The sequence below is a fragment of the Artemia franciscana genome, chromosome 13, assembly GCF_032884065.1.
Source record: "Artemia franciscana chromosome 13, ASM3288406v1, whole genome shotgun sequence".
Taxonomy (NCBI): domain Eukaryota; kingdom Metazoa; phylum Arthropoda; class Branchiopoda; order Anostraca; family Artemiidae; genus Artemia; species Artemia franciscana.
The window spans coordinates 39,971,926-39,987,328 of NC_088875.1; the positions used below are offsets into that span (position 1 = coordinate 39,971,926).

Here is a 15,403-nt window from a genome sequence, read left to right on the forward strand (position 1 = left end):
GAGATATTATCAGGCAAAGATCCAAAGTTAATCACAGTACATTAATGTTATCTCCATTTCATACAAGATTAAATACAGTGCTATATTACCGACTGAAATCAGGTCCCCTACTTCTAAATAGCTTGTTATCTAATTGGAAGCTACATCATTCCCCTTTATGCCGAATCTGCTTTTCAACAGAGGAAACAATCCAGCATATTTTATTTGATTGCCAGGCTCAGAGTGAGGAGACTGTTGCTCTTAAGCGTTTCTGCTCCTTGGCTAAGATTCCAAATACTTATACAGCTATCCTGGATTATAACCTGCCATGGGAAATTGATCGTAAGATATTTAAGGCAGCAATTGATACCTTAAAGAAGAGAAATATTGTTTAATAAGGATTAAAGCTTGAAGAAGTCAATTTTTAATGGGACGCAATTTATCCATAGTTTTTGATTGTGCAGAAGAGAGCGGGAATGAGTAGGAAGAGCCGTATTGGTACCGGCCGGCCTAGTGTCTTAAACTGCTGGGGACAGGTAGCTCAGGTACTCGCACTTCCCACAATTAATAACAGTTTATTATTGTTCATAATCGTATATATCCATTGTTCGCAGACTGGAGCAGAATAGCACTTCCAGTAGCTAGTTTTTCTGAAGAAGAAGTCAAAGAGGTGAAAGGACTTGTTAGTCCATATACCTCCCTACAATTTTTGGAACTGGAACTGGATTTAAGGGACAGTTTAATGCTGATTAGTATAATTTTTTTATTCCTTCTGTTTCAGAGCATTTAGAGAGGTTCTAAGCCAACCATGGGCATTTGGCTGTCACAAATGACTTTGCTCAAATGAGCTGGTGAAAAATAAATAGATCATATACTTTTTCTCTTTTTTTATTATTTGAAGACTAGAATATCACATAACTAAGCATTCAAATAGCTTGATTGTATCTTAAGCATATACAATCCCTGATGGAGTTTTGTTGATACCTGTCTTAAATTGATTTGTCTAAATAAAATGGGCCTATAGCATTTACAGGATAGTAGTGGGACAACTATAGCAAGTTTTGTTTTTCAATATTCTACTTTTTTAAAAATAATTATTGTTCTCTGGTCAAATTTGTGTTCCTTGCTAAGTGGTAGGCACTCTGGGCTGGAATGCTTTGTCCAAGGGGTACAGGTTTAATTCCTGGCATTGTCAGTTTATTTTGTTTTGGATAGGGGTTGGTGATATGACTAACCTCAGCTAGAATTGGCCTAACTTTAAATGAGTACAGATGGAAATCTAGGGACAGTAAGAAGGAAGGGCATGCAAGAGCATAGGCTGGCTGGTCCCTAGGTTCCTATTGCACTACCTGGCTAGAGGACCACCAGGTACTTTACTGGCCTACTGACTTAGCCATAGAAACTTTCTTTCAAACCCATTAAATATAAGTAAAAATGAAGAATATCAGTATGATGGTCCTTCTATTTCCCTGAAATGTGGATGTATGGACAAGAGTGTGGGTCATGAGAGACAGTTTGTGAATATAATTGGGGTGAATGTTCTGCAAGATTAAAAAAAATTATGACTGTTGCTCAGGTTGGCAACTGAACACAGAAGTATAATTTTGTTATTTGTTTTTCTTTGTGACTATCATGCTTATTTAATGTCCAGTATTTTAAAGTTAATCTTCTTTAATTTGTCTTTAATTGCCATGGCCCTAGGGCTTAAATACAATAAAACCTACTTATATCCATTGATTTTCTTTAAATAGATAGTAGCTCCATGTTTCCTAGCTTCAGTAAATTTAAATGTAATTGTGAGACCAGGGATTACAAAGTAGGTGAAAACTTGCAAATGTAACTCTGGTATCAATAAAAATTTGTAAGAAATGGATATCAATTTAAAGATTAAAAAAACTGTTAGAAAATAAAGAAGACAAATGAATAAACAAAAGTACCCCTTTGCAACCATTTAATGAATTGTCACAAATATAGGTCACCCTTAAGATTGAAATGAACAAAGCTTCAATTATGAATCTATTTTCCTTTAAACAGACTGAAGGGGCAAACCTCCAAGCTTTGACAAATTCAATCTCACTTTTGGGCATTCTCACCTTTCCTTTTCAAAGGAAACTTTCTTTGGATGTTTCCCATCCAACTAAAAACAACACGGACGGCATCAGGTACAAGTGACCTTCTACTTAGCCTACATACCAAAGGGAAAAGCATGCATCTCTATACTATAATTTACCTCCAACCTGCCTAATGTGCAAATATATAGCCAAAATTATGTAGTTCCAATGTATTCTGTCACCTGTTACCTTTTCCCCCATTCTTGCTTTGTTTACAGTTGCTTCAATTAACAGGGAGTTAAAGGTTGAGGGATAGATTGGCAAAATCAATGGGAAACATGTAACTTCTGCTATAAATATTTTTGAAGGTCATCAAAGATCAAGGCCCTCTAGAGCAAGAATGAGTAGAGATGTGTACTTTGAAATACCTTCCCAGGACATACTTTAGCCTGTAGACCCATCCCTGAAAGTTTCATTTTCCTAACCTAACCCATTTCAGTGATAGCAAGAAGTCAATCAACTAGAATTTTACTGGATAAAACTACCATCCTTTGGAATAGACTCTGAATAGTCTACCCTAGCCTACTTCTTCAATAAGATTAAAGACAGTCTCAGAATAATGATTTGACAGCCCATAAATCCTCAACTTATCTGTAATACTTCACCTAGGCCTATTTACAGAGCCTAAAAGGAGTTAATGCTTAAAATGCTACCATGTGGCAATTTAATGGAGCCTCAATGTTACCTGGAAGAAGTCAATCCTTAGAATGATACCAAATGGCAATTTAAGGTAATAATTTTGCCTGGATATGCCAGAAAACATTGAATTAAATAATAAGTTTTTCATTGATTTAACCTACTTGCTAATAGATAGCCTACTAGGCTACTCAGGGTGTCCTTTAATGTTGATCCCAAAATATGGTGCTTTACTAACCTGGCTCAGATCCCTCTTTCTTTTGCAAAATCACTGTCCCACCTTCTTCCAATCAAATAACTTCATATTCCATTACTTCATTCTTGTCCATATTTATTTTTTGTTGAATGAGATTTTTATTGAAGAAGGTGAATTATGTACTTACTGCGCTAACCATTCTTTTGAGCACGGTAAGAAAATCACTTACTGCGGTTACTGCCGGCAGTAACTATTCTCGTTCCCAGTGGGTTGGGCAGTAACCATTTTCCCGCTAGGAACGGAAATAGTAACCATTCGGTTACTACAGTAAGTCCCTGGAACACACCCAGAATGGTTAGCGCAGTAAGTACATAATTCATCTTCTTCAACAAAAATATCATTCAACAAAAAATAAATATGGACAAGAATGGAGTAATGGAATATCAAGTTATTTGCTTGGAAGAAGGTGGGACGGTGATTTTCCAAAAGAAAGAGGTATCTGAGCCAGGTTAGTAAATCACCATATTTTGGGATCAACATTAAAGGACACCCTGAGTAGTAGGCTATCTATTAGCAAGTAGGTTAAATCAATGAAAAACTTATTATTTAATTTAAAGATTTCCATGTTTTCTGGCATATCCAGGCATAATTGTTACCTTAAATTGCCATTTGGAATCATTCTAAGGATTGACTTCTTCCAGGTAACATTGTGAGACTCCATTAAATTGCCACATGGGAGCATTCTAAGCATTGACTCCTTTTGAGCTCTTTAAACAGGCCTAGGTGAAGTATTACAGATAAGTTGAGGGTTTATGGGCTGCCAAATCATTATTCTGAGACTGTCTTTAATCCTATTGAAGAAGTAGGCTAGGGAAGACTATTCAGAGTCTATTCCAAAGGATGGTAATTTTATCCAGTAAAATTCTAGTTGATGGACTTCTTGCTATCACTGAAAGGGGTTAGGTTAGGAAAATGAAACTTTCAGGGATGGGTCTACAGGCTAGAGTATGTCCTGGGAAGGTATTTCAAAGTACACATCTCTACTCATTCTCGCTCTAGAGGGCCCTGACCTTTGATGACCTTCAAAAATAGGCTATGTGTGTTATAAAAGTGAAACCTTACAAAATAGATCTTCTGCTGAAATGAAGCACAACAAAATTGTTCTCAGCTTCACAACTGTGCTGAATCCCAATTTATAAAGCTTTAAAGATATGCCAATACATTTCCTAAATTCAGAATTCTACTCAAACAACAGGAATTGAATTTTCAGAACTAAAGGCAGAGAAAAAGCAAATGGTACCTGTAAATTAAGGTAAAATGTTGTTTTGTCAAAATTTCAATAGGTATAGACGTGTCATGGAGTCAAATTTCAGGGCTCTCTAGAGGGAGAAGAAATGGTGGTGGAAACTTTAAAATACCTTCCCAGGATATACTTTAGCCTGTAGACCCATCCCTGAAAGTTTCATTTTTCTAACCTAACTTCTTTCTGAGATAGCAAGAAGTAACTCAACTAGAATTTTACCTTTTATCTGTCTGGTAAAAAACATCCTTCAAATTTTAAACATGCTCTAATTCCACAGGAGCAAAAAAAATGCTTTTAAAAATTGCCATCAAGAGATTAAATATCAGCTAAATTGCCTCAGTAAAGCAAACCTAGGGAGCCAAAAAACTTGAAATATGCTTAACTGTTTCTTCAACAGTTGCAAATGATCTGACAAAGAGTTAAGTATAGAATTTAAGCCAGAGAGGCCTTTTATGCTTTTTCTATTCTCACCAGAATGAAACACAAATCCAATGTTGACTTGCACAAAAAACTCCAGGTAAGTTGTAATAATTTGTCCTTTAGCCTGATGTAGCTGCTATTTGTTGCTATGAGTGCATTGTTTACAATGGGAGCTTAAAGTAGTCATGACAAGCTGCATGGTTGTGTGTACAACCCCTTAGGCAATTCTCTCTTCTTTATATGCTTATTGTTGTTTAAAAGTGATCAAGCTTCACAGTAATCTCCTTTCATGACTTACAGTTTAAAATTTGTTAATGTTTCATTGATTGCAGGAGGGCTAGAAAGATGGACATTAGAACAAGCTATGAATTTGGAAATTGACATAAGAGGAATACCATTTTCTGATTTATACAAGCAGGCTGCACCTGCTGAGAGTCAGCAGACTATGGAAGAAACAACCCAAGAGAAAGTTGCAAAGAAGTTTTGTTCTGGGAAAGATATTGGTAAGTTATGGTTTCAGATCATAGCTGCAGATAAGAGAAGATTGATGCCAGATGCACATTTTTGTTTGTCCTGTTCACATTAGCTTGGAAAACCATTAGTCACATTAGCTGGGAAATGAGCAACAGACAAAATTTCATTTTGTCTGTTGCTCATTTCTTGTCAATATTACTGAGGGGTCATAGATAAGCACTAGAGTCCTCATTGATAAATAATAAGTGCTTATATATATATATATATATATATATATATATATATATATATATATATATATATATATATATATATATATATATATATATAGCTTGTTGCTACTTATTTTTCTCTGGGAATACAATGTTTGATGTGGCATAAACCAAAGGAAGGACCTGTAGGCCTAGAGAAAAATATGCTAAAAAACTGATTTTTTATAATTGCACAATAATTATAGCTTACACAATTTTACATGCAGTCCTGCTCTACTTTACCCCCAACCCTCCTAATATAGAAATATATAGCTGAAGTTACATGTTTCCCATTGATTCTGCCAATATATCCCTCAACCTTTAACTCCCTGTTAATTGATGCAACTGTGACAAAGCAAGAATGGGGGAAAAGGTAACAGGTGACAGAATACATTGGAACTACATAATTTTGGCTATATATTTGCACATAAGGCAGGTTTGAGGTAAATTATAGTATAGAGATGCATGCTTTTCCCTTTGGTATGTAGGCTAAGGAGAAGGTCACTTGTACCTGGTGCTGTCCCTGATGTTTTTAGTTGGATGGGAAACATCCAAAGAAAGTTTCCTTTGAAAAGGAAAGGCGAGATCGCCCAAAAGTGAGATTGAATTTGTCAAAGCTTGGAGGTTTGCCCCTTCAGTCTGTTTAACGGAAAATGGATTCATAATTGAAGCTTTGTTCATTTCAATCTTAAGGGTGACCTATATTTGTGACAATTCATTAAATGGTTGTAAAGGGATACTTTTGTTTATTCATTTGTTTTCTAACTGTTTTTTTTAATCTTTAAATTGATATCCATTTCTTACAAATTTTTATTGATACCAGAGGTCCATTTGCAAGTTTTCACCTACTTTGTAATCCCTGGTCTCACAATACCATTTAAATTTTCTGAAGCTAGAAAACATAGAACTCCATCTATTTAAGAAAATCAATGGATATAAGTAGGTTTTATTGTATTTAAGCCTCAGGGCCATGGCAATTAAAAATAAAGAAGATTAACTTTAAAATACTTGACATTGAGTAAGCATAATAGTCACAAAGAAAAAAAAATAACAAAATTATACTTCTGTGTTCAGTTGCCAACCTGAGCAACTGTCATAAATTTTTAAATCTTGCAAAACATTCACCCCCATTACATTCACAAGCTATCTCTCATGACCCAAACTCTTGTCCATACATCCACATTTCAGGGAAATGGAAGGACCTTCACACTGGTATTCTTCACTTCTACTTATATTTAATGGGTTTGAAAGAAAGTTTCTATGGCTAAGTCAGTAGGCCAGTAAAGGACCTGGTGGTCCTTCAGCCAGGTAGTGCAATAGGAAGCTAGGGACCAGCCAGTCTATGTTCTTGCATGCCCTTCCTCCTTACTGTCCCTAGATTTCCATCTGTATTCATTTAAAGTTGGGCCAATTCAAACTGAGGTTAGTCATATCACCAACCCCTATCCAAAACCAAAAAAACTGGCAATGCCAGGAATTAAACCTGTACCCCTTGGACAAAGCATTCCAACCCAGAGCGCCTACCACTTAGCAAGGAACACAAATTTGACCAGAGAACAATAATTATTTGAAAAAAAATAGAATATAGAAAAAAAAAATTGCTATAGTTGTCCCACTACTATCCTGTAAATGCTATAGGCCCATTTTATTTAGACAAATCAATTTAAGGCAGGTATCAACAAAACTCCATCAGGGATTGTATTTGCTTAAGATACAATCAAGCTATGTGAATGCTTAGCTTTGTGATATTTTATTCTTGAAATAATAAAAAAAGAGAAAATTTATATGTTCTATTTATTTTTCACCAGCTCATTTGAGCAAAATCATTTGTGACAGCCAAATGCCCATGGTAGGCTTAAAACCTCTCTAAATGCTCTGAAACAGAAGGAATAAAAAAAAATTATACTCATCAGCATTAAACTGTCCCTTAAATTCAAACACGTGTATTTAATTTGAAAATCACGCTACTGCTAGTCAGCTTACTGTGCCGTTCCCACTGGCTCTACTGTAGCTAAAAATTGGCAGTTACCGCGCAGTAACTGCAGTTACTGAAAAACCATCAGCTGGAACACACCCGAAATTCTGCTTCTCTTTTTGCATTTATTTTATTCTCCTTCTTCGGCTTCTTGTCCTATCTTGCCTACAATAAAATGACAGATGGGGTTACATAACGAATCTAAACATAACCTTAGATGCTCCTGTGCCTCCAGAGGCGCCCAGGGCATCAACGAGAAGCCATCAGTCATCCCTCATGTGCGCCGCAGCAAGGACATCTTCCCACGCTGGTCGAAGGGAAGCATTTATGTTTTGCAGGTCCGTCTGATAGGTGTGCCACAGTGTATTGCGCGGCCTGCCTCTTCTTCTTCTTCCTTCTGGTTGCCTCTGGAACGTCGCTTTCGGGATCTGGGAATCGTCCATACGAAGTACACGCCCCCAGTATTTCCACCGACGTGTCCTAATGACATCTGTCACTATGGGTTATCCAGTTATCCTTCTCACCTTCTCATTAGAGATTTTTTGTGACCAATGGATGTTTAGTATTCTCCGGAGACATGTATTCTCGAAAGCTAGAATTCGCCTTTCTTGCGTGTTATTCAGATACCAGGTTTTGGAAGCATATAACAGGACGGGGATGACGTTGCTATTGAATAGAGGAAACTTTAGTCGGAGGGAGAAATTTTGCGACCTCCATATCGGTTTCAGTCTGTTGAATGTGCCAGAGGCCTGCCCAATGCGGCATGATGCATCTTTTTCAGTTGATCCCGTATTTAACACTGTGCTCCCAAGATATTTAAATTCTAGAACCTGCTTAAATTCCTGGTTATCGCATCTCAGGTTTAAAGGTGAATCGGCTACTGCCATACTTTTTGTTTTATCAGCGTTGATTCTTAGTCCCATAAGTCGGCCTCTGTCACGTACATCTTCTAGAAATTCTTGCAGTCTTTGTTTACAGGAATCAATAAGCGTGATATCGTCGGCAAAGTCTAGATCATTAATTTGGTGTTCTAAGTTTAATTGTATGCTTCTGGTGCCAGTGTTACGGAGCAGATGGTCAATGGCTAGCGCAAACAGGAAACGTGACAAGACACAGCCTTGTTTAACACCGGAAAGGACACGAAAGTATCTTGTCCTTCCTTCTGTTGTTTTAACACAGCATTCAGATTCTTCGCATAGAGCCATTATGAGGGCTATTAACTTCTCAGGGATCCCATAAAAGGTTTGTAGTTTCCATAGAGTCTCCCGATGCAGCGAGTCAAAGGCCTTTTCAAAGTCTATAAATACCATGTACAATTTGTTTTGCCATTCTCGGCTATCATCATTTAACACCCTTAGTGTGAAGATCAAATTGGTACATGAACGTCCTGGTCTAAAACCATGTTGCTCTTCTCTCAAGTACTTGTCAAGTGGACTCTGTATTCTGTGAAGGATTATTAGTGAAAGAAGTTTGCCAGGTATGGATGAGAGACTAATACCTCTCCAATTCCAGGTATTGTCTTATCGTCTTTTTTGAAGAGTTTCATGAGTGTGCTGCGCCTCAAATCTGTTGGTACTTTTTGTGTCATCCAAATCTTTCGGAACAAGGACAGCCATATAGATATGCATGGACTGATTGATGCCTTTATCAACTCCGCCGTGATACGGTGTTCGCCTGGTGCCTTGCCGTTTTTTAATTTCTTTGTGGCTGTTAGTAATTCGTCAAGAGTCAGGGGTTATGTATTGATGCCAAGCTTGAAGAAAGCTATAGAGGGCACATATAGAAGCTCATCAGGCGGTGGTCTATTCAAAAGCTTTTCAAAATGGTTGGCCCATGTTTCATCAATAGCCGATCGCTCGGTGATGAGAACGTCATCAGAATTTCTTACAGGTCCATCTTGAATCAGTTTCTTGCCTATTGTTTCATTCGTTAGTTTATAAAGGGTCCTCGAGTCTCCTCTCTTCGCTGCATCTTCGGCTTGTATTATTTTTTGCTCAATGTAGTTTCTCTTATCTGTCCGTGCACTTTTCTTGATTTCTTTGTCGATCCTCCTATAATCATTTTGTTTGTGTATTTGTACACTTGGTACATGGGCATCCAGGAGTTGGCTTTTTATCTTTTTCCTTTCAGCGATCAGGTCCCACGTCTTTTGGGAGGGCCATTCATCATTCAATTTTGGACGGTACCCAATTGTTGATTCTGCCACTTCTTGATAGCATGACTTCATACTCTCCCATATTGTCTCACAATCTGCGTCTTCGTGCAAAACGAGGGTTTCAAACTTATTGGATAGTTCAACACTGAGCAACGTTTTCATTTCATTGTCTTTTAGCTTTGTTGATGCGAAAAGTGGTTTTGCAGGCAGGGGGCACTTTCTTGTATGTTTCCTTAGTTTCAAAAGAATGGTGGCTATCATTAAATTGTGATCAGATCCTACATCTGCTCCTCTATAAGCTCTAACATCTTGTAGACTTGAACGCCATTTCCTATTAATGAGACAATGATCAATTTGGTTTCTTATTCGACCATCAGGTGAAGTCCAAGAGTATTTATGTATGTCTGGATGAGGAAACAGACTTCCCCCTATCACCAGATCATGTAAAAGGGAAAAATCAATCAGTAGTTCCCCATTGTCATTTTGCTCTCCGATGCCATGCTTTTCGTGGACCTCCGGACAGAAAGTGTAATCATTTCCAATTTTGGCGTTAAGATCTCCCAAAAGGCATAGCACATCATGTCTTGGTATGTCTTTAAGAACACCTACTAGTTCATTATAGAAGCTCTGTTTATCCTCTGTGGATGCTTCATTCGTGGGGGCATGCAACATTCTACTATGGACAGCTCCGCGTGGGAACCGAGGAATCTAGCCGTTATAATTCGTGATGATACCGGGGTCCAACTTATCATAGCTTGGGCAGGAACATTTGTTAGCAGAAGAGCCACTCCTTGATCTCTGGTCGCACCGTTGCCGCTATATATAATAGTACGTTCTTTGTCTATTCGCTTTTCGCCCATACCCGTCCATCGTACTTCAGATAGAGCTAGGATATCAATTTTATGTTGAATCATCTGTTTTATGACTTGTTCTGTCTTTGAAAGCTGGGACTTGGTTCTCACGTTCCAAAAGCCCAGTTTAAGCTTTTTCTTAGCAGTCAAAAATCTTTTCCGTGGGCATGCATTAGTCGTCATCGTTAAAGGGGTTGATCCGAGGCTATTCGTTGATGATTCGTTTGCAATTTGGTTTTTCTCCACTGCATGTTCGTGCTGCAGAGTCTCAGGTGGGGGTCGCAAGCCCCCATCCCAACCCTCCTCCTTTACCCAGGCTTGGGACTGGCTACTGACGAAATAATCCGACAATAGGCGGAGTTCGAATCAATGGACTCGGTTTCGGCCTTCGTTCTCGATCAAATTTATACATACCTCACTCACCAAAAATTAAAATTAGAACTTAGCACAAATTGAAAAAATAGCATTAAAATAATCTGCAATTTTAATTGTTCTATAAAACAGATTACCTATTCGTAGTCAATTATCTCTGGAAATTCCTGTAGTTGAAAAAAAAAATCATTTTTGAGAAAAAAGTCACACACAATGCCTAAAAATCTCTCAAAAAGAAATATTTGTTTTCCGAAACTTTGCATCCACAGACAGTGCAGCGGAAAGACTCCTTTAAAAATACAACATTACTGAACATTTTAAACGTTCAGGCTTGACTACGAAACATCGGCTTGAAACTCGCAACATCACGACGACAATTAAAATGAGTTTTGGAAAATGGAACAGAGTTGCATTTGATAAAACAGAAAATCTGACCTGGAGGTTTCCCTATAAATGGGGTTATTTTGAGTGACTCTATCATTGAACTGAACTATCTATAGCACTAAATCAACGAATCAGCTTTTATGGTAATTCGAAACATGTATGTTTTAAATTTAAAGATGAAAATTTTAAGGTATTACTAAATAAGAAAGATTGCAAAATAATTTTAGTTAAATTTGTAGCCATAGATAATAAACTTTTTATTTATAAATATTTTGTTTATAAACAACTACGCGGTTTATATGTAGCTACTTTTCACTATCTTGAAAGATAATTAGGAAAATGAACTTTCAGGAATGGATTACAGACTTAAGAATGTACGGGGAGAGTCCCAAATTCCGCTCCTCCCCTCTATATAATGTAGATTATTCCATATTATTGCTTATTTTTTGCTTAAATTTGATTCATTAATCTTGTCAGAAGCATAAATATGTCCTTACCTAAAGAAATTTCACCATTTTCGCTTCTTTATAGTACAATTAATTAATTATCTCTTTAATATGTCAACATTTTTTACCACTGTGTGACGAACTTTCAGGTATATTAAAAAACCGGTCTGTCTAGTCTACCGTAAATTTAATCTATTTTGGGAACTAAAGAACTGCGTCACAAAGTGTACAAAATTTTAACAGTTGGTGGTAATTTTTAAATGAAACTGAGTTTGGGATACTGATTCAAAATCTAAAAAGATCAATAACCAAACAAACATCGAGGAACCAAAACTCAGACCACACAAATCTGAAGAAAATAATTTTAATTTAATTTAATTCTTTTCAATTCTTTTTAATAAAAAATTATCTAACTGTTTCTTGAAAAAGCCTAAGGTACAGGACTGTCAAATCCCAAAAGGACTGGAGTTCCAGGCCCTCCCGACAGCAACTCTCAGACCCAAGTATGAGCGAATTGCAGGGGTGGATGGCACCAGCATATCATTTTGGTTCCTAGTAAGATAAATTATTTCATAGATTAATATTTTGGACTTGTCCCATTCTGTTTACACAGTCAAATTCGTTTGATAATGCAAAAGTGGCTCCAACCCCCTCTCTAGGATTTTATTTGAAAATTTCACATACACCCCCCCCTCATACAATATTGTCTCCAAGAAAAATACCCCAGCCCAAAAATGTATGCATACTGCCCAATATCAAAACTATATGTAAACAATGGGTATATTTCATAAATTAAAAATAACTATCTCCAGGGGCTCTGGAAAGTCTTGTTATCTTCAAAAGCATATTTATTGGACCATTCAGCTATGAACAAAGTGGCCATCTCAAAACTTTCATCAGAAATTTTTTGGAGAAAAAGAGCCTGGAAAGGGCTAGCTGTCCTTCAGTATTTTGGTCGCTTAAAAGGGGCGGTAAAATTTTCCGTTTGAATGATCCCTCTCCCAATACGATAGGACTTTTGGTCCAATAAGATGAACTTTCGGGGAAAAAAATTTTCCATTGTAGGCAAGGGCATTAAACCTCTATAATAGAGTTCTCTGATACACTAAATCTAATGGTGTGAGTTTCGTCAATATTCTTTCACTTTCAGGGGGTCCTTCCCCCTTTTTCAAAGGAAATTTTGTCTGGCTCGTGGCTTTAGATGGGCAATCCTTTTTATCTGTTGTGACTAACTTTAATTTATTTATAAGCTTTTTACGACGGAGGCATTTTATTGTAGATAGGCAAAAAATCAACCAGATTTAGAGCCAGATCTCAGTAAAACACATTGCAATGAAAAGGTCAACTTACATTAGTATAAGTTTGGGCTACATGGGGACACTGCTGACCACCGTCCCGTCCTCCCCTTTCCCAAACCATCTAATTTCCCAGCAGCTTTTCATCCAAGAAAGAAATTTTTTAGAAGTTCCAATATTTTTCGGACATATTAAATTGCGGATGAATAAAATAAAAGCAAAATATTTCAACATTGTAGAAGTTGGATGTTTGAATATGTATTAAGCAGTTCCTAGCTAAAAATATTAAAGGGTTTGAAAGAAACTATTTACAAACGAAGAGAGATTATTCTATAGTTTAATGTGTGGACTTTTATCTTCTTTCTTCCCTGGCGTGTTTACACTTCAGTATCTTTTGTCTCATAGCTTCAAGAATGAATATTATTTCATGGACAAATATGAAAAACGGTTCAAGGCGTTTACCTCTCCCCTCCGGGAAATAGCCCCTGCGAAAAATATCCCCTGAAAATACCCTCTTGGAAAATACCCGTGAGAACCCCTCCCTCTTCCCTGAGGAAAATAAGGTTTCTAAACCTGATGATTTTAATTGATTTTTTATTTTAGTTTCGATGAAAAGTGCTAAGGAATGGTAAAAAGAGGAATTTACACACAAAAAGTATCTTAAGAATTTAGAAAGGAAACCGCAAATTCATTTTTGTTGAAAAATTTTCATGTAAATTTTTGCAATTTTGACAGTATTACGCACCAAATTAAAAAGTAAATCGGAGAAGAAAAAAAAAGCAATCATCAAAATTAAGCCGGAAACATATGGCACCAACAGGTTCAAGAAGGTTTAGCTTTCTTGCCCGAGGATAGTTTTTTTGGCATGGACGTAGGCTGTATCTTGTCGAGAGGGGGCAGACGATTCTGTGATTTAGGGGAAAAGCTTCCCAAGGTCCTTCGATTATAGGTTCTTAGAAACTCGTCATTTCATATTTCGCTAAGATTCGACCTTTAGCATTTTCCATGTTCTACTTTTCTTGCCCTGCTACGTTATAATAGCCTCACTATCATACTTCTGCTTTCCAGACAACAGAAATACCATAAAAGCAATTTAACAGGAATCAAATTACGGTTAGATAACCGCTTTTTTTTCTAAGAGTTCCATTCATAAATTCAAAGTTGGACAAAAGTTAAAATCCAAATTAGTATAGGGGAGACTGGTCCACGTTTAGCCAAAGCAAATAATCTCAATATAAAAACCTGCGGGGATTTTTGGTGGACTATAAAAGCTCTGACCAATGGCAGTGTATGTTTTTAAAATGTCTTGCCTTGATTAATAGTTTTACCTAAAATATCAGACTGGGTCACGGCTTATGGTGATTAAATTTGGAATTCTGTTGATTTTTGTATGCACACCTATGCATAATTATGAATATTAGAAAAGCTGTTAACTTACGTTTAACCCTCTTATTATTTGCCTGTCTTTTGGCAGCTTCCGAGATGTGTAATCTTCACCCGTTTTCTGTTAGCATTTTTCCATCCCGTAGAATGGTGAACTCCGGCGTTAGGAAACAATATCTGGGGTAGATTCGGTATGATGTACCCAGGTGTCTAAAAGTGACCTTTGCTTGTAAATGCCGTTAAAACAGCATATTTTAAGGTTAAAGACAACCTCGAAACACAAAACTTGATTGATTCTGGTGTTGTTTAATCCTGTCAGACCAGTAGGTGAACCAGTAAGTGAGCCTGTTAAATTTCATTCAAGATAAAATTCTTAAAATCAAAACAGAAGAGAGAGAAAAGAAAGGTGGCTGGGAGCAGCAGAAAAGAAACCAGCAGTTTTTCCTGTTTCAATCTACAAAAAGTCAGTCGGATTCTCTGGAAGGGCCATGACATGGTGACTCTGCAAGACTATATGACAAAATTTGAGAAGCTGAATATCCCCCTACAAAGTCTGGACCTGAGTTTCTTTACACTCTTTTCCAACACATGGTAAATATTTACAGAGGAACAAGAAAAAGGACTAAAAACTGATTTGAAAACGATAGCTAATATGCATCTCGACAGTACTCCCCTAGAGGCACTTTAATATGCATACACTTATGCCATTATTAAGATTATCAGATAACTGAAGTGGAAACACTGGAGGAATTAAAGGAAAAGATTGGTACGCTGGTTTTATGAATCCCTTAAAAATCTATCAGTAAGAATGCTAGAAGGTACAAGCTTGTGACGTGCAACTGCTTTCAACTGTCACAGCGTAGGCGCTTCCTTTAACAGCCTGGTTATATGTTTAGATGATCACATGTTCAGGCCAAAGGACATTTAGAATATGGACGAATCGGGTCTGAAAACATCCAAACGCCAAGTAATATCATTTTACATCAAATTCACAAGTAATTAGGGAAGGTCACGTCAACAGACAGATGTCAGTTGACTACGATATGTGTTGGTGCTAATAAATTGGGAACTAAGTCCTTCCTCTACTTACTTCCCAAGAAAAATGTATTTCGTAAAAAATCACTAGAATTAGGAAAAAATGCTATTTTTGGAACACAAATCAGTATATATCA

General features: G+C 36.9%; 2 protein-coding genes across 2 annotated transcripts; one reads left to right on the forward strand and one right to left on the reverse strand.

Moving 5' to 3' along the window:
• The first annotated feature begins 3,327 nt into the window (after positions 1-3,327).
• Positions 3,328-7,829, forward strand: LOC136034322 (uncharacterized). The gene is made up of 3 exons (XM_065715456.1): positions 3,328-3,430; positions 4,978-5,148; positions 7,684-7,829. Exons 1-3 carry the CDS (start codon positions 3,340-3,342, stop codon positions 7,827-7,829), a joined length of 408 nt encoding a protein of 135 aa, XP_065571528.1. The 5' UTR covers positions 3,328-3,339.
• A 1,251-nt stretch (positions 7,830-9,080) lies between these two features.
• LOC136034323 (uncharacterized) lies at positions 9,081-10,172 on the reverse strand. The gene has a single exon (XM_065715457.1). It carries the CDS (start codon positions 10,170-10,172, stop codon positions 9,081-9,083), a length of 1,092 nt encoding a protein of 363 aa, XP_065571529.1.
• Between the last annotated feature and the right edge of the window lie 5,231 nt (positions 10,173-15,403).

Bases quoted from the DNA above. Each gene is read 5' to 3' on its own strand.
- LOC136034323 (XM_065715457.1), bottom strand. From the start codon at position 10,172: ATGTTGCATGCCCCCACGAATGAAGCATCCACAGAGGATAAACAGAGC.
- LOC136034322 (XM_065715456.1), top strand. From the start codon at position 3,340: ATGGACAAGAATGGAGTAATGGAATATCAAGTTATTTGCTTGGAAGAA. The intron at 3,431-4,977 runs GTTAGTAAATCA...CATTGATTGCAG, and splicing joins GAAAGAGGTATCTGAGCCAG to GAGGGCTAGAAAGATGGACA. The intron at 5,149-7,683 runs GTAAGTTATGGT...TATGTTTTGCAG, and splicing joins TTGTTCTGGGAAAGATATTG to GTCCGTCTGATAGGTGTGCC.